The sequence below is a fragment of the Eretmochelys imbricata genome, chromosome 11 (assembly GCF_965152235.1).
Source record: "Eretmochelys imbricata isolate rEreImb1 chromosome 11, rEreImb1.hap1, whole genome shotgun sequence".
NCBI lineage: Eukaryota > Metazoa > Chordata > Testudines > Cheloniidae > Eretmochelys > Eretmochelys imbricata.
In genome coordinates this window covers 59,282,554-59,306,930 of record NC_135582.1, presented here as the reverse complement: position 1 = coordinate 59,306,930, position 24,377 = coordinate 59,282,554, and the positions used below count along the sequence as shown (strand labels likewise).

Here is a 24,377-nt window from a genome sequence, read left to right as displayed (position 1 = left end):
CCATCCCTCTAGTTTTTCTATAGAAGTGGAAGCCAAATGTAAACCCATGTGTCAGGTCACAATGCTGCTGCCTCAAATTTGATCCGCACCCCACACTTCTGCAGTCTTTCCTGCGCCACTGCTCACAAGTGTCACTGCTGCATTGTCTGGCAGGCTGGCTACAGAACTGTACAACATGTTCCTTTACTCCCTGGCCAGGGCAAGAATATCCTGATTTGGGAAAGAAAAAGTATTGTATTAGGGAAACTATTTGAATGATGCCAAGTTCCTTTCACTGCTCATTAAGAGAGAGGTGAGTTTCCTGTGAATATGAGAGGTCTGTGTTAAATCAGTCCTAATACCTAAAGGCTCCAATCTCCTTACACTTATTTTTAAGCCTTCTTAAACTTCGGGATAAGAGATTTCACACAATCTCTTTACTGTGAACCATAAACAAAAGAGTTGAAAATGAAAAGGAGGATATTTAATACATGTGACAAGGCACAAACCTTATTAAAGTCTTTGTGTGTGTTCGTAATGCCTCTGGTCAATGGTAAACATGTTAAATAGTCTGTACTCAGCTCTATAATGATTAACCTATGTGTTGAGGAACAGTATTAAAATCTTAAAATATAATCTCACTAGCTCCAACCAGGACTAATTTTCAGCATAAATGCAATGTCAGACAATTGTATTAATAAATGAATGTAACCATAATCAATTTGTTCTATATTCTTTGTACACAGAAAAAAGTTCCCTTCTTCCATTATTACAACACTAAGATTATACTTGACCTAATGTACATTTTACCAAGCTTTTTTCCAGTTTTCGTTAATATTAATGCAATGCTTGTCCCTTCCCTTATTCACCTAACAATGATCTAAAACTTCCTCCACTTTTCGTGTCTAGCCTGCTATTACTAGCCATGAGTATTAAAGTTTGTCTTCCTATACTGTAGGTCAGCTATGCTTTTTGTGATAAAGAAATTGAGGAAATCCTTCATTTAGCACAGAGGAATGGTTAAAAGGATAATTTATCAATTGTGGTATTTTGGAGGGGAACTGTATATGCTGAGGAAAGAATTCTTTCTTTGTAATGATTAATTTCTACTTCTTGCTCTTTTGTTATCTAAAAGATCTAAAAGCTGTCTCTCCTATATAGCTTATTTTCTCACTTGGTATTCCTAAAGGCTATACTGTATTTTTTATATTTTTCCCAGGGTTCCCAAAGATTTGTGAAGAGTCTTTTGTGGGGGAGGTTGGAGTGGGAGGAGTTTTATCACATGCAGTAACATTTTATTTTGAGGCCTTTATCCTGCTGTCTTCAAACAAATTTGCACTTTGTTTTCTGTGCTTCACTACTGATAACAGAAATCATCTGATGGGATGACTAGTGTAATAACAATCTTGTATGGGTCATTTGTAGCAGTTGAACCTAGGACATGTGGCTCTAAAAGCATGTGATTCCACAGCTTCTAAAAAGCATTGGGGCCAATGGGGGAAGCCACTGAGCAAGGAGCTCAGTAAGACCAGGAAAGGAAAACTGTTTAGCTGGCAGCCAGCGTGTAAAGAAGTGACTGACTGAGCAGGTAAATATAGAGGGTGAGCTGAAAGGAGATGGAAAAAGAAGAAAGCAATAGCAGATCTCTCCCTTTGGGTTCCATTCTCTTGCTCAGTGGCTTCCCCTTCTGATCTCAGTGCTTTATTCATGCATCTCATCTCTCTTCCTTCCTTTCCCAAATACAAATAGGGTGACCATTAGCTCCTGCAGCAGCCCCCAACACTTTTTTTTCCTTTTCCACAAAGGTTTCCTGCACCTCTCCTACCACTGGTGGCTCACTGACTGTGCCAGCGTCTGAATTGTTCTCTTGGACAGCAAATGGCAAATTTGCTCCAGCTGTTGCTGCTCTTTTTCAGCACTTTCAGCCCCATACTCTGCCTGACAAGCAGGATCTAGCTGCTACACCATGGAGGTGCAGCCAGGAAGTTGGGCCACCTAGGGGAAAAAGTGAATTTAATAAAAGCTTAAAAAAAAAAAAAAAAAGTTATTGCTCACGAACCTCTTGAATTTTTATAAACACATCAAAAGGGAGCAAGCCACACTTCAAAACCCCCTTGGTATTTTTTTTTTATAAGAGTGTAAGTATTTTAAACATGGTGACCTGAATAAATTCAGCATTCTTCCTGTCTACATTTTCTCAATAATTTTAGTTAGAAAAGAGATTCTTCATAATTTCCTGCCCTAAACTCTTTCATTTTGTTGCTGTGAACTGATAACCATCTCTTTTTATCTCCCACGTAGCTGGTTTTCTGTGTAGGTGTAGTAATTTATCTGCCTAGGTTATCAGAGCATTTCCATGCCTTCCTATATAAATCTTGGCTGCCTCGCAGGAATGTTGAGTCTGAATTAGTTAATAGTAAAATACGTTGAGATTGTCAGATAAAAGGCATGGTAGCCAGGCTAAATATTATCAATAATAATATTTCAAAAGCATCTGGTCAGCTACATTTGTAGTAGCTGTCTTGAACAGACCTGCTGCCTTAAGAGTATTTTTTAACAGAGAGCTGTATAATAAAAATTAATTTAATTGCTCATCAGGTTGTTTTTCAGAATGAAATTTTTATGGTAGCATGTTAATTTGGCTTAATGCATCTGTTGGAAGCTCTGTTTAGGGACTGTTCCAATTTGCAAAAATCCCTGCTAGCATCATTGTGCATATTTTGTGAGTATTTTAGTAACAAAATTGATCAAAGTCTCTACATCATCCCACTGTGCTCCATTAAAATATCAATATCATAAAAAAAAAAAGCTCCTAAAAAGTGCCTATTGACAGCACTGGAAACTGATATAATTTTTGTTTTGTTTTATTTATTTTCATACATCTGGTTTAGCCAGGAGTGAGTTCAATCTTTCAGTCAATGTAACTCAACGTTAGTGTAAATTAACTGTTCTAAACATGAGGGTAGTTGTGTCTCCATGTCAATGCAATCCTTGACCTATCTACTGTGTCTGTCAACAAGGGTCCAACTTATGGTGGTGGTTTCTGTGATATAGACATTCCCTAGAGACTGGTTTCAAAACACCCATTCATTTAACTTATACTACTAAACTATTTTCAGACAGTAATTACTTTGGATCACTACTAACCTATATTGAATTCAGACTGGAGATTTTGAGACTCCTGCTGCCCTGATCCTGACACAATGTACTGTAATTGGTTCTTTGTAAAAGTAAAATAAACAACAAAATCCTATACTTAAATTTCCCATATTCACTAGATTGAATACATTATTCCTTAAAGGGCCAATTTCTCTCAATATTTGATGTTTTTCCAAAAATTCCAGTTCCTGGAGTCATTTCCTTACAGGAGAATCTCAGTTTTGATATATAAATTACTAGCCCTTATGGTTGCAGAGCAAAGCTTGAAAACCTGAATTCTAAATGCTGAAAAATCAGAAGGCAAATAAATAGAACCCCAAATGTATTATTTTATGGTTAAATCCCATGATTTATTTTGAGGCAACCTCATTTGGTGGTTGAGAGTTTATAGGGGAGGAGGAGGCAGGAAGAAAGGGATTTATATTAAATCCTCGACTCCTTCACTTACAAATTTTAAAACAGTGTTAGCTGTTGTTAAATATTGGAGAGTCATGTAGTATTTTGGTTCTTTAAAGCGAAGTGTCAGAGGGAGTTCAAATCAGCTAACAAATCTTACTCTCAGAACTGTATGAATGTTACCATGATATTTGGTGCTGACGGCATAGCCATTTTGACTTGTATTTGATAAGAAATAGAAACATCAACTTGCTAAATGGAGTAGGGCAAAACAGTGGAATAGGGAAAGAGAGGTTGGATTCCTTAACTGGCAGCAGATTCCTCTATAATTTTTTGTACTGGTGTTGATTTAAATTCTTTAAGTCGTAACAGAAACATTAATTGTCTGAGCCTGTGTCCGATATCCCTGGTGAAAACATATTTTGAAATACCTGTAAATAAATATTTAAAGAAGGTATTTAAAATTTAAATGAAGGGAGAGAAAAAAAGTCAAGTCTCAACACGAATATTTGGAAGAACAGTTTATCGTTTATTGTTAGGGCCTTTTCCAAATGACATGGCAAAATATATTTTAAATCTAATTTAATTAGATTAATTTCAGTTGTTTACTCCCATTTATTAATAAGCTCAAGTGAAACATTTTTCCTTTAACCTCCTGTTCTGTGCAAATCTAAACTGGACTACCAAGAACTCTAAGGAGTTTATACGTACTAGCTATTTTGGAAAATGTTATGACTGTCTCTACCTTTTTGTTTGACTTCCTGTATCTAACTGCTTTTATACCTTTACAAGTGAAAAAGAAATAAGTTAGCGCATGAGGTTTGCAAAAGTTTTGTTAGCCATGAATTTTTGTTGTTCATCCTTGCTTTAATTATAATTTCCCTTTGAAGCTATGATGGCATGAGCAATATGTTTCCGAAAGGTTATGATTTATTGAGAAATCTATTCATCAGCGATCTTCGGGATTTTTCCAGCAAGAATTTCCATAATATATTAAAAAAAGCACTTCTAAACTATATTGCAGTTCATCTGAACTTGAATACATTATTACTGTATATTTTTACTATACAGATTCTCTTATGAAGACTGCAAGCTATTGCTATATAGCCTTACAGAAATATAGTTGTGCACTGGGCTTTATACTGGCCAGATTTCCTATTTTCCTGTATTTCTAAGAGAGAGATCTCTTCTTGTAGTGAAGGTGTTAAAGTAATGGATAGTTCCACAATATTTTGTTCTGTGACATTCTATTTTCATATCTATTAGTATATACTATATACATTTTCCTATTGTCTGTTTTATTTCTGTTTAGCAGCAACACTTGTCTTCCTGTGAAAAGGCAAATTAGTAATGGTGGTTTTGGACCCGAATGCAAGACTGTGGGTCAGAATATTGCAGCTGACACATCACAACAATTTCTAAATGTAACAGTAGTTTAGTGAATATGCTTAGCATAGCTCTGGTTAAATGTCTGTGTGCTGAAACTATAATAAAAAGAAAGTAATGATAGAAATTGGAGAGGGAAAGAATGTATTAGGTCATCGTGTCCAGCCCTCTGCCAATGAAGGATTGATCTTGGTGCTTATGAAATGATGTCTTTATTTAATGCACCCTCTATTGTGTTAAACATTGTATTTGGGTAGTTTAAAGTTCATGTAATGTACTGGCTCAGTTCTGGGCCCTTTATTTAAAAAAAAGAAAAAAAAAGAATCCATTTAATATGAATATTTAGATGCTTAAATACATCAGAAATCCACACTACATAACTAAACCTTACATTAATTTAAGAAAACAGCTGCAACTTAAATATTGTACTTAAATAGAGACAGCTAATAAGACTAGGGTGTTTATTTCAAAATATTATGCAAGTAGCGGACATGATAAAACTCTGTGGTTTTGGCTTGAGAACTCTTTTTGTCTGAACTCTAGATGCTAGAATAAAACTGTTATATGGTCGGAAAGTAATAATAGTAATTGTGTGGTTTTAAAAAAAAACTAATATGTATGCTTTGTATGTTTAGCCTTCTGAAAAATACAGCTTACTGCTAAAATAGATCTTCAGTGTTTCAGCTTGAAAGAGAAACTTCACAATTCTTCCAGAACAGCTTTAAGAAATAAAATATACTGCCATCATGACTTCCAAGATATTATATTATTTTTTATGAAATTGTGTTTACTTTGTGCCATATCCAGAGTTGTCATTACAACCTGTCACATGGTTTTATTCCATGATGCTCTTCAGTTGTTCCAGTTGTCTTTTCTTTGTACTATATTTGGTAAGAGCACAGGGATGGATGCTGTGTTTGTCTTAGATAATGTGCAATTTGGCCTGAGGCACTGAGTCTCTCTGACCCGCTGAAGTACTGTAGCTTTATGTCTAGGAGGATCACGAGAACAGTTTTTAAAAAAATCATTATAAAACGGGACTAATTTTCAGAACTACAACATCTGGTAATGTTTGATGTTAAATAAAACAGTCAGATATTGGAACGGTCTTCCCCTTTAGAACAGGGTTTTACAGAACTATGCTTTGTTGCCAGAAGTGCATTCTACCTTTTGAGCTTCTCTTTCTTGTTCCGAAAGGTAAGAAAGGAGAATAAACTGTAAGAAAATGCTGGGATCAGAACGTGGTGTGGTGGAAGAATGGCTATCAGAATTCAAGGTCAGCTGAGTAGGTGTATGACCATTATAATGTTGTTTAATGGCATATAATGTTAAGAATGCTAATGATTAAACATTTAAAGTGTAAAAGCTTATTTTGATTTTTAATCTTTTGTATTTGTTCTGCTGCACAATGTGTAGTATATAGATGCTTATATAAAGGTATTAATATAAAAAGCACAATTTGGAATACAAATATTTATTATAATAGTACAGAGCATATAGCATGCTTCGCAGATCTCACTTCAAAGCACATCACACTGTAAATCAAGTTGATAGAATTTAAAGGGATACTGTCAAATTGATCACAAAATTTAAAAACTTAACCAACTTTTTATAAAATCTAAGATTAATAGGAGTGTTTCCACAATTTAAAAAACTCCAGTGAAAATAGTTTTTAAAAAAAATGCCCTCCTTTGATGAAATCGATGCTTTACATCACTAAGGAAGTGAAAGTGTCTTGACTGTAAACCAAACCTAAACTTCCTTTATTGAGCTGAGAGAAATATAAAATAAAACAGCACATAGAGACAAGTAAATTGGATTTTTAAAATACTTTCACTTTTAATAATCTGAGGCTTTATCCTAAGTTTAAAAAAAAAAGTTTAAATTTATATAAGGTTTGGAAAAGTTCCTGGTTGAACAGGGAAAGAGAGAAGCGGGTTTGTGGCAAATTATTTTAATACGGAGCAGCCTAGAGCTGTATAGTGACCTAGTCCTAGAAGTTGCTGAATGTCCTCAACTACCACACAAATTGATGAATATTCATAGCATTCAGCACAATGCAGGATTGGGTCCCAGCATTGTCAGGTTTATGGATAGCTTGCTTGCTTTAATCAGTACTGAAAGGACAGAATTCCACCTTTACTAGTGTACTAAGTTGTGAATTATTCTTGACTGAAGCTCAGGGATTGCTGTTGCTGTGTTTAATGTAATCAGAACTGGATTTAACATGTTCGTAGATGTCTATCAATATATGAAATCTTACATATTAACTACTCATTATAGTAACTGCTGTCTATATCTCTTTCTTTAGGCATTACCTGAAAATCAAATCTCCAGTTATGCATCAACATTGCACCGGAAAAAATCACTGGTGCCAGCCCTTTATAAGGTTATTCAGGACCCAAATAATGAGGTAGGAGACTCCCAGAGAAGGCATTTCCTTTTTCTTTTTCTAAATAAATCATAGTAATTAAGAACTGTCTGTTGCTGTTCTAACCTGGGATTGATGCAGGGAGAATATTCTTTCTCTGTTTTGCCCCTTTTTCTCTTCCTCATTTTTGACAGTTGCTGAATATTTCTTTCTGTTAAAAGGCAAACCAGTTGCTCTCAAAAGTATACTGAACACTGCTCCTGGGTTTGGCTGGTCATTGTGACATAACAAGTTTTAGGTTGCAACTCAGTGTGAGCTGCTTTTTGGAAGCCAGTTAGCCATAGCTGAGACAAAGTACTCTTTAAAATAAAATTCTTCAAGCCAAATTAGTTTGTTCACTCATAATTTATTATTTCAAGGAGAATGGAACAGATGTCCTACCCCAGTATGAAATTATGAATAGGCCTGATTTTCCTTTCATTTACACTACTGTTATATTTGTGTAATTCCATTGTTTTCCATGGAATTACTCTTGATTTATGCTGGTGTAACTGAGAGTGGAATCAGAATCAAATTTTAAGTATATACAGTAAAAAGATACCTATGAATCTGGCTCATGACTTGGACAATTAACATAGAATTAAGCTTTCCATTTCATAGAATACTGGGGAGAGGATGAGAAAGAACTACTGGAAAGTCTTATGGATGAATCTACACTCTGAACAAATTACACAAACTTGCCACTTTATGTCGTGTGACCAGATGTCCCGATTTTATAGGGACAGTCCCGATATTTGGGGCTTTGTCTTATATAGGTGTCTATTACCCCTCACCCCCGTCCTGATTTTTCACCCTTGCTATCTGGTCACCCTAACTTACACTTCTATATAGCATGCATCAAAAGAGTCAGGAAGGATTATCATCTCTCGTCTCATGTGCTTTTAAATTAAAATGTGAGGAATACACAGGAAAGTAGCTTCTTATCTTCTCAGATACAGCCTCCAAGAGTGCCTGTGCTGTTTACTGGATTGAGTTTGAAGAAGTTCAGGTAATCCTTTCTAACAAGCAGCTTGATTTTAAAACGCTGCTTTGCTTTTCCCGTAGGACTAAAAGCTTATATACTGACCTCTCTTTTCCTCTCAGACTGGGAGGCTTGGAATTAATCTTGAAACTGTTGTAAATTGTAACAGTACTATTGCCTCTGCTGTCCCTCTCTGTCTTGCCATCTGTTTCTCTGAATGTTTCACCGGTTTTCCCTTACACTTTTTAGAAAAAAAGCATCTGATTGCACTGAGTAAAAGTTATCAAGAACCAAAACTTCAAAAGGAGAATCCATTTTAAGGGTCTGACTCTAATGTTGTATTATTGAAAATTGACTCATGTCTAAGTAAATTAGGGCTGTCAAGTGGTTAAAAAAATGAATCGCAATTAAACAATAGAATACCGTTTAAATATTTTTGGATGTTTTCGACATTTTCAAATATATTGATTTCAATTACAACACAGAATACAAAGTGTACAGTGCTCACTTTATATTTATTTTTGATCACAAATATTTGCTCTGTAAAAAACAAAAGAAATACTATTTTTCAATTCACCTAATACAAATACTGTAGTGCAATCTCTTTATCATGAAAGTACCAAAAAAAACCCCTGCATTCAAAAATAAAACAATGTAAAACGTTAGAGACTACAAGTCCAGTTCCACTTCTTGTTCAGCCAATCGCTAAGACAAACACGTTTTTTTTACACTTGCAGGAAATAATGCTGCCTGCTTCTTGTTTACAGTGTCATCTGAAAGTGAGACCAGGCATTTGCATGGTGCTGTTGTAGCCGGCATCGCAAGTTATTTATGTGCCAGATGCGCTAAAGATTCATGTCCCTTCATGCTTCAGCCACCATTCCAGAGGACATGCGTCCATGCTGATGACAGGTTCTGCTCGATAACAATCCAAAGCAGTGTGGACCTACGCATGTTCACTTTCATCAACTGAGTCAGATGCCACCTGCAGAAGGTTGATTTTTCTTGTTTGGTGGTTCAGGTTCTGTAGTTTCTGCATCAGTGTGTTGCTCTTTTAAAACTTCTGAAAGCATGCTCCATACCACATCCCTCTCAGGTTTTGGAAGGCACTTCAAATTCTTAAACCTTGGGTCGAGCGCCATAGCTATCGTTAGAAATCTGATATTGGAACCTTCTTTGTGTTTGTCAAATCTGCACTGAAAGTGTTCTTAAATCAAACAACATATGCTGGATCATCATCTGAGACTATCATAACACAAAATATATGGCAGAATGCGGGTAAAGCCATGGAGCAGGAGACATACAATTCTCCAAGGAGTACAGTCACAAATTTAAAAAACACTTTTTTTTTTTTAACAAGCATCATCAACATGGAAGCATGTCCTCTGGAATGGTGGTTGGAGCATGAAGAGGTATATGAATGTTTAGTATATCTGGCACGTAAATACCTTGCAGCGCCAGCTACAAAAGTGCCATGTGAACGCATGTTCTCACACTCAGAAATAGGATTGAGTGGACTTGCAGGCTCTAAAGTTTTACGTTGTTTTATTATGGAGTGCAGTTACATTAAAAAAAAATCTACATTTGTAAGTTGCACTTTCACGATAAAGAGATTGCACTACGGTAGTTGTATGAGGTGAATTGAAAATACTATTTATTTTGTTTGTCATTTTTACAGTGCAAATATTTGTAATATAAAGTGAGCACTGTACACTTTATATTCTGTGTTGTAATTGAAATCAAAATATTTGAAAATGTAGAAAAACATCCAAAACTATTATTTATTTCAATTAGTATTCTGTTGTTCAACAGTGCGATTAAAACTGATTCATCGCGATTAATTTTTTTGAGTTAATTGCGTGAGTTAATGGCAGTTAATCGACAGCCCTAAAATAAATTTTAAAAAACCTAAATCCACTGCAATGGCTTCTGCCCAGGTATTGAGGAATACATGCATCTGAGATCAGAATCTGCTCCAAATATGTCAGCTAAAATCTTGACTTTCAAGGTGGCAAGACTCTCCTTAGCATATTTCTTCCAAGCTTATTCTACATAAGGGAAATATAACAACACATTAGGCTCTTTTACAATGTTCAGTGCTGCACTAATACCGAGTTCTAGGAGGTAGGATCTTCATAGGACTGTAGGATTCTATGTTAGCAAGAGGATAAGTTTTTTGCTTGTAGACTTCTATTATTCTGCCATATGAGTAGTAAAAATCTGGTACAAGGAATTAGGGAATGTATTTCCTCATGAAGAGGGGTATATAAATTTTTACCATAACTCGAGCCTCATCATGGCTGCACCATTGTTTAAAATTATCTGAAACGATCTACCATCATAATTTGCTTTAAAAACAAATCTCTCAAAGACTGCTGGCTCCATAATAGGTTAACAAATACAACAGTATTGTCCTTCAGAGGTGTGTGTTTTATCAGCAGCTGTTCATCATGCTCAAAATGCTTGCTCTCCAGGGACAACAGTTATACTGAGAAATTAATGTCAAGTAAAGTTAGTTTAATTTTGCAAAAGTATTAAATTCCCTCATGGGTCTTAATATAGTGAAAATATTGAGAAGGGCAGTATTCAAATAAAGTATTTAAATAAAGAGAGCAAAGAGTGTTCAGAAGTGGCTTATTTAATCAAATAATGTGTAAATGGTACACTTGATATTTTCCTTCCTTTTTAAAGGTACAATTTGTTCATTGACAGTTCACAATTTTTTTTTGTTTGATGGGTATGGAGCAGGTGCAAGACCAAGTAAATTAACGGAAATCCATATCTACTCCATGCAAAAAGTAACATTAATGCAGTGTTGAACTTGAGAAATCATATACTCAGACCAAGACATCCAGAGTTAACATTGAAAGCTCAGTCTTTAATTTTTTTTTTTTAAAAAGCATATATCCAGTGTTTTCCCGTGTTCAAAGTGCTTTACAGACATTAACTGATTTCTTTTAACTTTCCCCATTTATGCTTATGCCTTAAAATAAGGTCATTCCTTCTATCATGATATAATACTGGAATTTCTTATGTAACCTTATCTTGTATAGTACACGCAGTCATGCATATGCAGCTTTAAGATTTGTCCTGATTGTTAAGAGTCAGTGAGATCTACAAAATGAACAAACTTCCTTAAAACGTGGTTTGTGTTGTACACTGCTCTGAGATGTAAAAAATTAAACCAAGATATGAAAACTGCACTGTTATGTAACTTACTGTAGTTTGTATAAGAAATTCCGTTTTGTATTACGGTATGTATTGTGTTAGCTGACTTTTATGTAGATATAAAAGTCCTTTTGTTAAGTCATGAGGAAAAGAGGATGGTTATTGGTTTGGTATAGCCTTAACTGTGCATTTCTTGACTGAGTGCTTGATTTCGCAACCTTTTTTTAATTTGGGTGGCAGGAAGGACATGGAATATTTAATTTAAAAAAAGATAAAAATAACTCTTGTAAATAGAACTTATAAATTCCATAATTTGGAACTCTTTGGCTTGTTGCCTCTGGAACCTATCAGCCTTGGACTGAGGTCTCCTGGTATCCAGTCAGATATCCTCTCTAAATACTTCTACCAAATGTTCCACTTCCCCATCTTACCCATTTCTTTTGAACTTTTTTACTCTGCGGGCTTGTCTTCATTGCTGAGAGCGAGGCTGCTGCAATCCATGCAGTGGGTGTCGATTTAGCAGGTCTAATGAAGACCCACTAAATCGATAGCAGAGCGCTCTCTGGTTGACCTTGGTATTCCAGCGTCCCGAGAAGATTAAGATAAATTGACTGGAGAGCGTCTCGTGTCAATGCAGCTCAGTGAAGACACCGGGGTAAGTCAGTCTAAGCCACATTATTCACACAGGTGGAGTAGCGTAACTTAGGTCACCTTACCCGGGTAGTGAAGACAAGCCCATAGACTCTAATCATCTCATTGCAGACCCCGTGGGAAGCAGACTAGCTAAGGCACAAAGAGAGATGTTTGTTCTGCCATTCCCCCTGTATTGTAAGCTATAGATCAGTCAAAGAAAAGTAATTGAAAATCCTGCTGCAGGTTGATTTTTCTCATGCTCATAACTTTACAATCATCTAGGTTTCAAGTACTTCATCGCAATGACCATGTCTTCATATTGGTCTATAAAGCACACTAATAATGCTATAACAGCTACTTACAAGAGATTTGCAAAATGAAGCCCAGTTTGAACTAAATTGTTCAGCCATTGTTAAGTTTTGTGTGCACAAATTTCTGACTGCAACGTGTAGGAATTGAAGGATTTTTAAAATGCTATTTATTTATTTATATATGCGGAACACAATTGAGTGGATTTTGCTGAATCTTCCCACAATATCTAGCCTCCGGAATGAGACCAAGCATGTAAAAACTTCAACCTGAAACAAAACTAAAAAGTTGATAATGGAAGATGCATTTCAACCGGTCACTTCTATGCCTGGGCATATATGACTTCTGTTACAATCAGTGGGATTTTTTCCATTAATTTGAATGGGACTTGGTTCAGGCTCAATCCGATTTCAAATAGAAAACAACCTATAACATAATAAAAATACTGTTTATAGCAGTGTTTATATCTAGTTTCTTTTGGCATTTGCATACCTCTCATCCCCTGAATATGTGCCCATATACTTTAATCTCTCGGGGATCTATTTTTGCGGAGTTTTTTTCTGAAGAAGCCTCCTGTTATGTTATTTTTAAAAAGAGAACCAATAAAGGCGATCTCTACAATATTTATCTTTATTATTTACTGTTTTATTTTTTGAGCATCTGAAAATATGGTAGGCATTTGACAAGACAAATAAAGAGAACAGTCCCTGCCCTGCAGATTTTTGCATTTACTGTAACAGATGGTGGTGTTAGTGTTTCTTGTAGATAGCAGTTTGCATTAAGTAAATATTAATTAAAACAGGATTCATATTTAATATTTGTGCAGCACTTTGAACATGTAATGTGCTATATGTGCTAAGTATTATAGTAAATATGCTAAATAGAATAACTGGATATTCAACCATGTTGAACAAGGCTGTTTTTCCATCAAGGGGATCGGATGGTTTGACTGGCTTGTGATGCCATGAAAACCCCAAGTTAAATAGGAGAGTCTTGAGGTGCTCTGCTTTCTTGCTTATATTTCTTACATTTATTGTTAAATCCCTGTATTTTATTTCAAACTACAAGATTTTTTTCTACTAACCTTTTCCTGCTGCACAGTCTTCCCCATCCTTTGTTTAGTCTCTTGCTTTAGTTATAAAAAGTCTTTTCATTCAGTGTGACTAAGCTGTCAGCCAGAAACCTTGTTACACAAGGTGCTTGTATCAGATCCTTGTATAATAAGGGTTCTGACTGATGTTCTAAATGGATGTGATGTCACAGTTTATGTAATCAACTAATGGTTTAAGAAATGGTACGTTTACCATCCATACTGTACTGTATGCTAAAAATGAAACTAATGATTAACCTCACCTTTCTGTTGGAAAAAATGTAGCAGTTACTCTTAAGACAGTAATGGCCTGGGGTTGTATTGAATTAATTTTTAGTGTCACTGAGATTTTTAGTTGTGTAAAGGCATTTAAATCTGTGCATGTGTATATGAATATATATTTACATAGCAATACAGAGGTTTACTTCCATGCAAATTTGTTGTATGTGCAAACTAAGCACTTAGAATGAGAGAGAAATAAAATAAGTTTTCTGAAGTTGGTAAGACATGGGTTTTTCATGTCATACAAAAAGTGATCATATGATTTGATGTAAAGACTCTTGTGTTTCTCCCTGTCCTGAAGAAATACAAGTAAGAGATAATGAGGAGTGTTTTCTGATTAGAAAAGGGGACTTTTAGTTAGGAGAGTCTGGGCTCTGTGCTTAGATTCTTCCAATAACTTACTATGTGACCTTGGTCTGGTCAAGTAGTGTGTCGTGTCTGTTGCCTTCATCTGTTTATCATCTGTGTGCCTCAGATTTCTGTCACTGGATAAAAAGTTTCCATCACTTTCAAAACTTTTGAGTGGCTTGTAGACACTGACCTAAGACCTGCGCCAAATCCTATTGGGAATCTGGCCATTGACTTTAGTTGGGGTTTAGATGAAGCCTGTAGGTTTTTTTTTTGTTTTCTGCACTGTGAGTTGAGCACATTTCCCAGACACACATGGTACGTCTGTTCACCAGGAAAGAAAGTTAAGATATATGTGCTTTCATTGGGTCTCTGCAAGGTGGAGACTTGGGTTCAAATCTTAATTTAGGTTACAAGTGAAAAGGAATTATTCACCATTTTGTGCACATCACAAAACTGCCAGTTTGGCACAATTGGCTATTCGAACGCAGGGGTTTTTGTGGGTCCATACTGAGTTGAATTGATAAGGGCCTTGGGGAATCTTGGCTACTTGCATTTAATCTAGCTCTAGTTAGTGCTAGTAAGCCTTCCAGTTTGAGGGGAACCAAATTCAATCAAGAGTGTTAAAAAATTAGTTTGCCCACCACTGACCAAAAATGCCCCCCCTTCTTGTTTGTAAACAAACAAAAATCTAAGGTAAAGGGTTAATTCACTCTCTACCCTTATACTGGATATAGACTTATTTCACTAGTAAGTATTTCTTTTTCCACACCTGAGATTTTTCTAAAGCATTGGGGTTGCAACATGAACATACTTTATGGTCTGCACAGCTCAAATCATCTCACTGGTAAATGAATTTGGTGCTTATAAAAAGGTGTCATATTGACAGTTGGAAAATGAAACTCTGCCACAGATCAGGTACATTAATGGCCACAGTAGTGCGAACTTCATCACAATCCTCACCAATGTACCTCAGTCCCATTCTTGAAGACAATGTTTAGCAGGGAGCGGGTAACTTAGTCTCCATGCCCATTCAATATCTGGCATCTCTAAGGTTGCCAACAACGATGCCAGTTTTGCCAGTTGTGGTGGTTTTATTTGTGCATTTTTTTAGTACACAAGATTATTGGCATTTGAGCTGTTTTGTCTCTTTCTATAGCTCCTGGAACCTGTCTGCCACCAGCTCTTTGAACTCTACCGTAGTTCTGAAGTTCGACTCAAGAGGTTCACGCTGCAGTTCCTGCCAGAATTGATCTGGGTTTATCTGCGTCTTACTGCCAGCAGGGACAGACAGAGTAACGGTTGCATTGAAGCACTGCTTCTTGGGATTTACAATTTGGTAAGTGAGATAAGGAGGGATGGGTGTGAAGAGCTTTAAGATAATCAGTGAGCAGTAGAAATAAAGTAAGGCACGGAATATCAACAGAGCAGAATATGAAAAATGCTAATGAATTAATGCAGTTACATTTAAGTATGTTTAACCTAGAGGAAAGCATAACTTAATGAGTGTTCAGAAAAAACATGTTTTTAGAAGCATCTTTGGTAGCTTGTAAATCAGATTTACTGCCTCAGCGCAGCACTAAACATATTATGGTTAATGTTAATTTAATTTTTTAATTAAGATTTTTTGTTGCCCTGTATACTGTGCTTGTTAAAAGAATTTAGTAAGTCTGTATAAATATCTAAAGAGTTGAAATTTGCTGATAGCCTGGACTGAACAATATGCTTGTTCAGTCTTTCCATATTGGGCTTCTCCTATTTAGTTACTCAGAATGACCTTTTAAGGTGAAGAATTGAGGCTAAAGTAACATTCAGTCACAAGTTGTGCATGGGTGGGAAATATCTTTTGGCTGGGACTATAAAAAAAAAATCATCATAATAATAAATGTTGTTCACTGTAGACTCCAAAATTTGGCTGTCAAAAACTTAGGGATGATTTCAGGCTGTCAAAAATAGTATTCTGTCAGGGACATTAAATTATGTATCTCAAACAAATTTATATTCTTAATTTTTATGCCAATATGCCATGGCTGGTAAATTATCAATATTGTTAGGCTGTGCCCTTTCTTGTAATGAGAATTTCAATTTTACATCGCTTTAAAGCATAAATTGTCCTAAAATATTTTCCTTCTCTGTTCCCTTATAACAAGTTTTCTTTTAAGCAGTGTGTTAGAGTTAGCATAGAGCGCTTTATGTTCATATTCCTGGAAAGTGAGACATGGAGCCAAATTCTGATCTCAGTGACATTTGTAAATCCACACTGACTCCAATAAAGTCAAGTTACTCTGGATTTATGCTGGTGTAAGCAATATCAGAATCTGGTACTAGCTTTTGACTTTTATCTGCTGGGCTGAAGTAGGTTGTAAGCATCTGTCATTGGCTTCAGCGTTCATCAGGGCACTTTAGCTGGTCCTTCTGGATCTCATGTCGGCTGCATAAGCACAGCAGCTAATACTGCTACATTCTCTCCAAACTGAAATGGAAGGAAGCCCTTGTGAAATGGGGAGTGACTCAACAACACTTTTCTCTAGCTGCAGATATAAGTATCTTGGCACCCCCCTGCAGATGTCAATAAGAACCTAGAGCAGTGATTCTCAACCTGTTAATCATTGTGGGCCACAATGAGTTACCTGAACTGCAGGCTGAGAACCACAGCACCTCCCAAATCCTCCCTCACCACTACTATGCCCAGTGCCCCAGCCCATAGACCCCTCCACAGAGTGGGGCCAGGAGCGGAGCCCCAATGGCTGGACTCTGTTGTGTGGGGCCGGGCGACAGTCCCTACCCTGCTGCAAACTGTGACCCCTATCATGCGGGGCAGGCCAGCAGCCTCAACCCCAGACCTTGCTGAGTGAGGCTGGGTGGCAGCCCCGACCCCAGCCCTGGACCCTGCTGTGTGGGGCCCAAGCAGCAGACCTGACCATGAAGCTGGACCCCATTGTGCAGGGCCGGGTGGCAACCCCAACCTGACCCCACTGCCGACCCTGACCCCTGCTGTGTAGGGCCGGGCGGCAGCCTCGACCCCAGACCCTGCCGCAGGGGCTAAGCAGTGACCCCGACCCTGGACCCTGCTGCAAGCCCCTGCCACTCTTTAGCACACAGCTGGGTGCTAATTGGGCCGCAGGTTGAGAACCACTGAGCTAGAGGGTAATATTTCTGATATCTTCTCTGTGAAAAATTCTCAGATTTATGTTAAAGAAAAATCCTTCCTTATCTTTTTTACTGTTTTGGTTTTTAGAGTGAAAAAGTGCTTGAGAAACTAATTAAATCTAGACCAGAGGTGGGCAAACTACGACCCGCGGGCCACATCCTGACTTGCCTCCCGGATGGGGCAGGGGTCCCAGGGGGCAAGTCAGGAATGAGAGGGGAGGTTGGACGGAGCAGCAGGGAGCAGTCAGGGGTGGGGGGTCCGGGGGTGGTCAGGGGACAGGGAGCAGGGGGTGGTGGATGGGGTAGGAGTCCCGGGGAGCCGTCAGGGGGTGAGAAGCCGGGGCGGGGGTTGGATAGGAGGTGGGGCAGGGCCACGCCTGGCTGTTTGCAGGGAGACAGCCTCCCCTAACTGGCCCTCCATACAATTTTGGAAACCTGATGTGGCCCTCAGGTCAAAAAGTTTGCCTGCCCTGATCTAGACAGACAACAGCTTTATCAATGGAGCCAACTCTAGTTTCCACACTGTTCCTTGAAGCTAAGTGGAAGTGATACATGGCCTTCAGCTGATTGTCACTGAAACTAGAGTGACTCATACTCTGTGTGTTAGAAATTTTATTGGTAGAACGTGAAAAGATGGAATTTGCTGACTCTGGCATATTTTTATAGGATTACTTCTAATAAATCATAAATGTTATGCTATAACACAAGCACACCATAGGCAAATGCAACTTTTATTGATGTGAAAGCTGTATTCAAAATATCTATATATCCTTTACTGCTTTGCCACAGTACTTGCAGAAATCAGTCCCCACATTTTCATCTTTTCCCTTCGATGGGTTTATCAAGAGACATTACCAATTGCTAGCAAATGACTCATCTGCAGTAATACATATATATTCCTTTGGCCCTTCAGCATCAGTCTTGTTTCACTATGTAATTCTATGATTTATAAATTAGAGATGAGGCTAGAAAAATCTTTTAATTCTTTCTTAAAGGTCTGAGAAAGCCGTGGTCACAAAAAGAACAAATACTCTTCTGTGAATTTTCTTAAACCCTGATTTTGCAAAGCAATCTACTATAATGGAGGCAGTCCAATTGACTTTATGCCTGTGCACAGTGCCACTAAAGGCCTGTGCAGATGAATCAGTTTGCAAGATCGGGGCCTTATTTTATGATTTATGTTTTTATGTCTGTGTGGTATAATCACAAGAGTCCAAAAACCAGTTCCCTCGTGTCTCTTTCTCTGCTGTAGGAAATTGCTGACAAAGATGGGAACAACAAAGTTTTATCTTTCACCATCCCTTCTTTATCTAAGCCCTCAATATACCATGAGGTAAGAGTGCAACTGTGGTGGTAAATTGGAACTGGGTCCAATAAGAACTAAAATTGGATCCATTCAATGCTAGAGGTAAACATTCTGTATGCATCTTCCTTCATTGAACTTTCAAGGGTAAATTCTTGCAACAGTGTAATTTAATCCAATAGAAGTAACAGAAGATGGGGAAGGTAAGTCCTGAAGGGAATAATGAAATACTTCCATCTGATATGTTATGTTTTGTTCTTTGTTTTCAGTTTTTCATTGATTTATAGATTCCCATCCTTTCACATGTCTACTGCTTGGATGCTGTTAGCATATTTAAAGCATGGTTCTGCCTTATCAAATACCGAAACAAAATGATCCAAAAATTAAACTACATTGTTCTGCTGTATGTACTATTTATCTGTTTAAAAATCCTTGTTTGCCCAACTCCAGCTTGTTCCTGTGTTTTAGTGCTACCATACCTTTGTCTCCAGCAAGATTACCAGTTGAATTTTCTGTGCTGTAGTTGATGAGCAGGGAGCACTAAACATGTTCCATAAATGCTGCATTGTGGTGGGAGCTTTGGGAATGTGGAGGAAAGTGGAAACTGAAGAACTTTGATCCCATACTATGACTCATGAGCTGATTTGTAGTGGCCTGCAGCACACAATGTGCATGTATAAGCCCTTATTTAATAGCGTTTTCCTTAGAATTAGTTTCAAGTGGATTTTCATTTATTTGGCTCTCTTTTTATATTAAATGTGTCTTACTAAGATATTACTAGTGAAATCCTGGTCCCACTGAAGTCAGTAGCAAAACTCCCAGTGACCTGAATACGAATAGGATTCCACTCTAGGATTTTTTGCCAATAGTGGCTGTTCTTCAGGGTTGGAGGTAGAATCAAACATTTCTTAGTAAATAGCTATGTCAAGGACATAAAGCAGTTGTAAGTTATTTCCTTCCAGTTTTCCCCTTATGTGTAAAAATGGACGCAGTCCTCTTCTAATTCATAGCTCTTTGCAGTCTAAAATATATCTGAATAACAATCAAAAGTTTCAGTGCTATTACATCTGTCATTGTATAAATTACTAATGTGTGAGGTGAAAGGTGCAATGTATTACTGCACTGGGCTTCTGCTTCTGAAAACTGGGTTTAAATCCTGCATAGACTAATGTAAAAGTGAATTTGTGGTTTCAGTCTAGTCCCTAGCAGATGTGTGGCCACATCACAGAACCACTGTAAATGAACATAGGTTTTGATTTTCACATGAGACACCCAGGATTTAAATAGAGGATGTTGCAGGTCAGTATTGAGGTGTGTTGTTGCATCTGGAACTATGTAGAGCAGAAGTTCTCAAACTTTTTCTAAACACTGGACCCCTTCTTACCAGAGCAGCAGTTCTCAAACTGTGAGTCGGGACCCCAAAGTGGGTCGCAACCCTGTTTTAATGGGGTCGCCAGGGCTGACATTAGACTTTCTGGGGCCTGGGGCTGAAGCCGAATTCAGAGCCCCACCACCCAGAGCTGAAGCCAAAACCTGAGGGCTTCAGCCCTGGGTGGCAAGACTCAGGTTACAGCCTCCCTGCCCAAGGCTGAAGCCCTCAAGCTTTGGCTTCGTCCCCTCCCTCCTCCGGGTGTCGGGGCTCAGACTTTAGGTTTGGCCCCTATGCCCGGGGCAGTGGGGTTCAGGTTTCGGTCCCCCTGCCTGGGGTCATGTAGTAATTTTTGTTGTCCGAAGGGGGTCACGATGCAATGAAGTTTGAGAAACCCTGTATTAGAGGAATTGCTTGTGAACTATGTGCTCCGTTTATTTGCCGTCTTGGGAAACAACCTTTCGTCCCATTTGCAATCCCATAATATCCCTAAGGCAATGACAGCAATTTCTAACATGGAAAAGTGATGACTGACAGTGTGTTAATACAGTTCAACAACTGGAAACAAGAGAGAGCCAGTACCATATAACCCTTCATCTTCTAGCATTTGCAGTGCTTGCTGAGTCACCTGACGGTAGCTTAGGCCCCATCACAGAATGAAGGGAACTAAGGCCACCATGAAGTCTGGTTAGTTGAACTCATCGACAGCATGCACTATTGACTGACGGAGACCACATTAACTAAGTGGGTTGGCACACAGACCCCATCCCTGTATAGGGGCTGGCTGCAGCACACTTCATATGACCAGCCAGCTTGTTATAGACCACTAGCACATGCTTCACAGACAACAATTGGACATCTATTGATGTCAGGCAAGTTTCACAGCACATACCCCCACTATTTTCCCATTTTCATGTGGCACCAGATATACCTCAGTCCCACAAATCAGTGTCCATTAAGTTTTCCAAACAAAATGAAGGGCCTTGATATACCACAGTGTATTTAGTATTAGTGGGTGTTTTGTGACTCGTGCTCTATGCGTTAAGCTCAAAGTATGGCTCTTGGGTGTTGATTTGTGCATGCTAGTTGCATGTAGTTGAAACCGAATTATTCTGCTGCTTTTGTCATTTTGTGGGGGACATAGTCAACTTGAAATTTTAAAATGTGAGTTAAAAGTGGCCTCAGGTATTCCTCCTGATTTTCCCTGTCACTGTGTCTTGGTTTTGCAATCCTATTTTTTTAATGCTTTCTCTCCTATTATTGCCTGAAACAATATGGGAAACTGACTAGGCACAAAATATAGAAGGTAACGAAAATGAAATGTTATTTCTCTAATCTTTCAGTGCTGGTATACTGAATTTTTATTAAAACAAGCGGCGCTTATGTAAATCATTTCAGACACAAGTATGATTGGTTTAAGGTGACTGTGTCCCTTTGGAATATTTTAGGAATAATCTGTGGCAGTTTTACAGATTACCACAAGAGAGAAGTAGAACCTTTTTCTAGATAAAATTTCATGTGTTTTGGATCCTTTCTATGCTAGCATTTCCTGTTTTTATTTTCCCCATTCCTTTCCCACCCAAGCCTTCTACGATTGGATCCATGGCTTTGACTGAGGGAGCCCTATGTCAACATGACCTCATCAGGGTGGTTTATAGTGATCTTCATCCTCAGAGAGAAACCTTCACTGCACAGAACAGGTGAGTAGTCAAGTTGTAGATATTTCATTAGTCTGAAGCATAAAACAATGTTAGGTCAATAGACCTGTATATAGCGAGTACTTTACCTGTCTGGCTCTTCTCTTACAATTTAGAGCTTGTAAGTCTGTTACTAATTCATAAGATATAAATAATTTCTCCATCGGATCCATTTCTGCCAGTGGTGTCTCCAAGCAGTCTGGAAGGCTGATTGGCAGACATAGACACTAGGTTGAAATAGTTTATGGGAAATGCAAACTTTTCCTATACTATGTCTGTCTTCAATCATATATTCTAAAATAGCTTGTTGCTTTATTCGTCTATACAATGCAGTGGCATTAGGATAGTAATCTGTTACATCTCATGCCTTTTAAAGTATTTAATATTTAATATTAATATTAATATTTAAGATTGACTATTTCTAGTCAGTGAATTAAAATGGAAGAGCGATAGCTACTGGCTGATGTACTGTATTTCTGATGCCATCTTGTCCTGCGAGTGAACCATTAACAATGTTTAAGTTCTTCTGGTGGACTATTAAAATCTGAATCCATGTATTTTCTTTTGTCTCATGTTCTTGTCTGTCTTCAGGTTTGAGGTGCTTGGCTTTCTCATGCTGTGCTACAACTCTGCTATTGTCTACATGCCTGCCTCCTCCTATCAGTCACTTTGCAGGATGGGTTCCAGGTGAGGATTTCATGCTTAAGGAACATTCCTAGAGTTATAAATATGCAAAGGAAGCTAATGGATTTACTCATTCCCCTCTGGTAACTTGACAGATCATAATTTAATTAGAAACTCAATGCTGTTCTTGCATACGAAAACAATGCATTGATTGTATATCAATTGCATTTGCTTTAGTTCTAGGTTTTGTTTTGTGGAACATTAATAGTAAAAACTGTAGTGTGTCAAGACCTGCAGTAAATGCAAATCAACCTGCATCTGTTTATAGTGACCCAAAAATAGGTGTACCAACTATTTCCTCTGTTTCTGAATATTAGTTGAATTTACTTTTGAGTTGCTTTGGATGACTGACTTGAACAGCATTTTGACAGTTTGTTTCATAACACCACCACACTTGGAGAAATTGTGCCATCATTTCTCATTCTTTATACCCATCCTTTCCATGACCTCTTGCTTGAGTAGTATTTAAAACAGCTTTTTGAAATAAAGCCCTTCTTTTTGTTCTAGAATCTTAAATATCTGTGATTCCCCCCACCCCATCATCTCCTTTGTGCCAGCTTGTTATGCTAAAACAAACAGGCCACGGGTGGCTAAACTTTCTTTAAAATACATACTCACGAAGCAGCAGAATCCTTTTCTCTGTGTTTTTGCTATGCCTTGTCAGCTTCAGCAGTGTATTTCTTGTAAATTGCTGACAAGCATTATACACCATGCAGATATTGTTTTCCCCAGTGTACAGCAGGATCAAAATAGCTTCTATCAGCTTCTACTCTATTAGAACACAATACATACTCCCACCAAGGGTTCTTGTCAGAAGCTGGGAATGGGTGACAGGGGATGGATCATTTGATAATTACCTGTTCTGTTAATTCCCTCTGGGTACCTGGCATTGGCCACTGTCGGAAGACAGGATACTAGGCTAGATGGACCTTTGGTCTGACCCAGTATGGTCGTTCTTATGTTCCTATTCTAGTCTTTTTTTTTTTAGTTGTTGTTTCTACAATTTCTTTGTTCCTGAATCTCACAGAATGGAGTTTTTCCTTGACATACTTCTGTCACCTTCAGTTGAGTTATACCACGGCTGAGTTTGGCCAAGTGTACTATACTTCTTTACATTTGAAATGTTTCCTTTCTTCAGATATAGAGTGGAATAAAACCTATAACAATGGACTGAATTTTAACACTGAATAATTTCACTATGGAAAATGGTTCCCCGTAACTGGAATAGTAATTTGCACATTTTGAAATAGTTTGAAAATTTTATTCAGTTTCACCATAAACTGAGCTTCCCTGCATCCAAGTTCTACTATATATACACTTCACACATTTGTGGAGAGCCTCCAAACTCCTGTTCACCCGTGCACCACCTTCTCCCTGTCTCTTCCTGCCCCCCTCAAAAAAAACCCTAGCTTCTGGATTGATGCCTACAAGAAGTGAGCTAAAAATAGTCATGTGGCTATCAAGGTATGCAAATCAGTAATTGTGTAAATTGTTGTTCTCTTATCTTAGCTCACCCTTTCCCACCTCGTTCTGTTTGTTTGCTACCCCCACTTCTTTTATCATAATTTATCATCTGGATTTTAGACATCTGTGGCAGGAATCTGAGTTTTACTTCTTCTATAAAGTGCCTAGTACACTTCTGTATAAATAATAAATAATGCTTACCTCTAAGCCTTCTGATTTTTTCTTTCAGTGTATGTAACTAGTTTTGAAATGATATTCTGTCCCCTACACCACAAAAATCACTTGTATACATATTTGAAGTAAGTGATCCTAAAACTGATTGTTATATCACCCCACCCCCATCCAGAATGGCTTTTTCATTGGCACCTTCTGTTTCCTGTCCTTAAACCAATTTTGTGATCTCCTGTCTCATACTTTCTTTCTAACTTTGTAAGTCACTCTGTTCTGTGGTACATTATTAAAGTGTATTATGAAATTTAGGTAAATCATGTCCACTCTTTCATCTTGTGCAACAATGCAAGTAATGTGCAGAAATTTGTCAGGCCTGATTTTCCACTTATAAATCAGT

General features: G+C 37.8%; 1 protein-coding gene across 5 annotated transcripts in view; it reads left to right on the top strand.

The window, feature by feature from the left end:
* The window catches only part of HYCC2 (hyccin PI4KA lipid kinase complex subunit 2), a 95,649-nt gene that overhangs the window by 34,171 nt on the left and 37,101 nt on the right, over positions 1–24,377 (top strand). For all 5 annotated transcript variants that reach the window (XM_077830314.1, XM_077830313.1, XM_077830312.1 and 2 more), the window contains exons 4-9: positions 6,118–6,196; positions 7,232–7,333; positions 15,302–15,481; positions 18,545–18,625; positions 21,549–21,664; positions 22,253–22,348. In XM_077830314.1, the coding sequence (XP_077686440.1) occupies positions 6,146–6,196; positions 7,232–7,333; positions 15,302–15,481; positions 18,545–18,625; positions 21,549–21,664; positions 22,253–22,348 (626 nt within the window). In that variant the 5' untranslated portion in view covers positions 6,118–6,145. The remainder of the gene's footprint in view (positions 1–6,117; positions 6,197–7,231; positions 7,334–15,301; positions 15,482–18,544; positions 18,626–21,548; positions 21,665–22,252; positions 22,349–24,377) is intronic.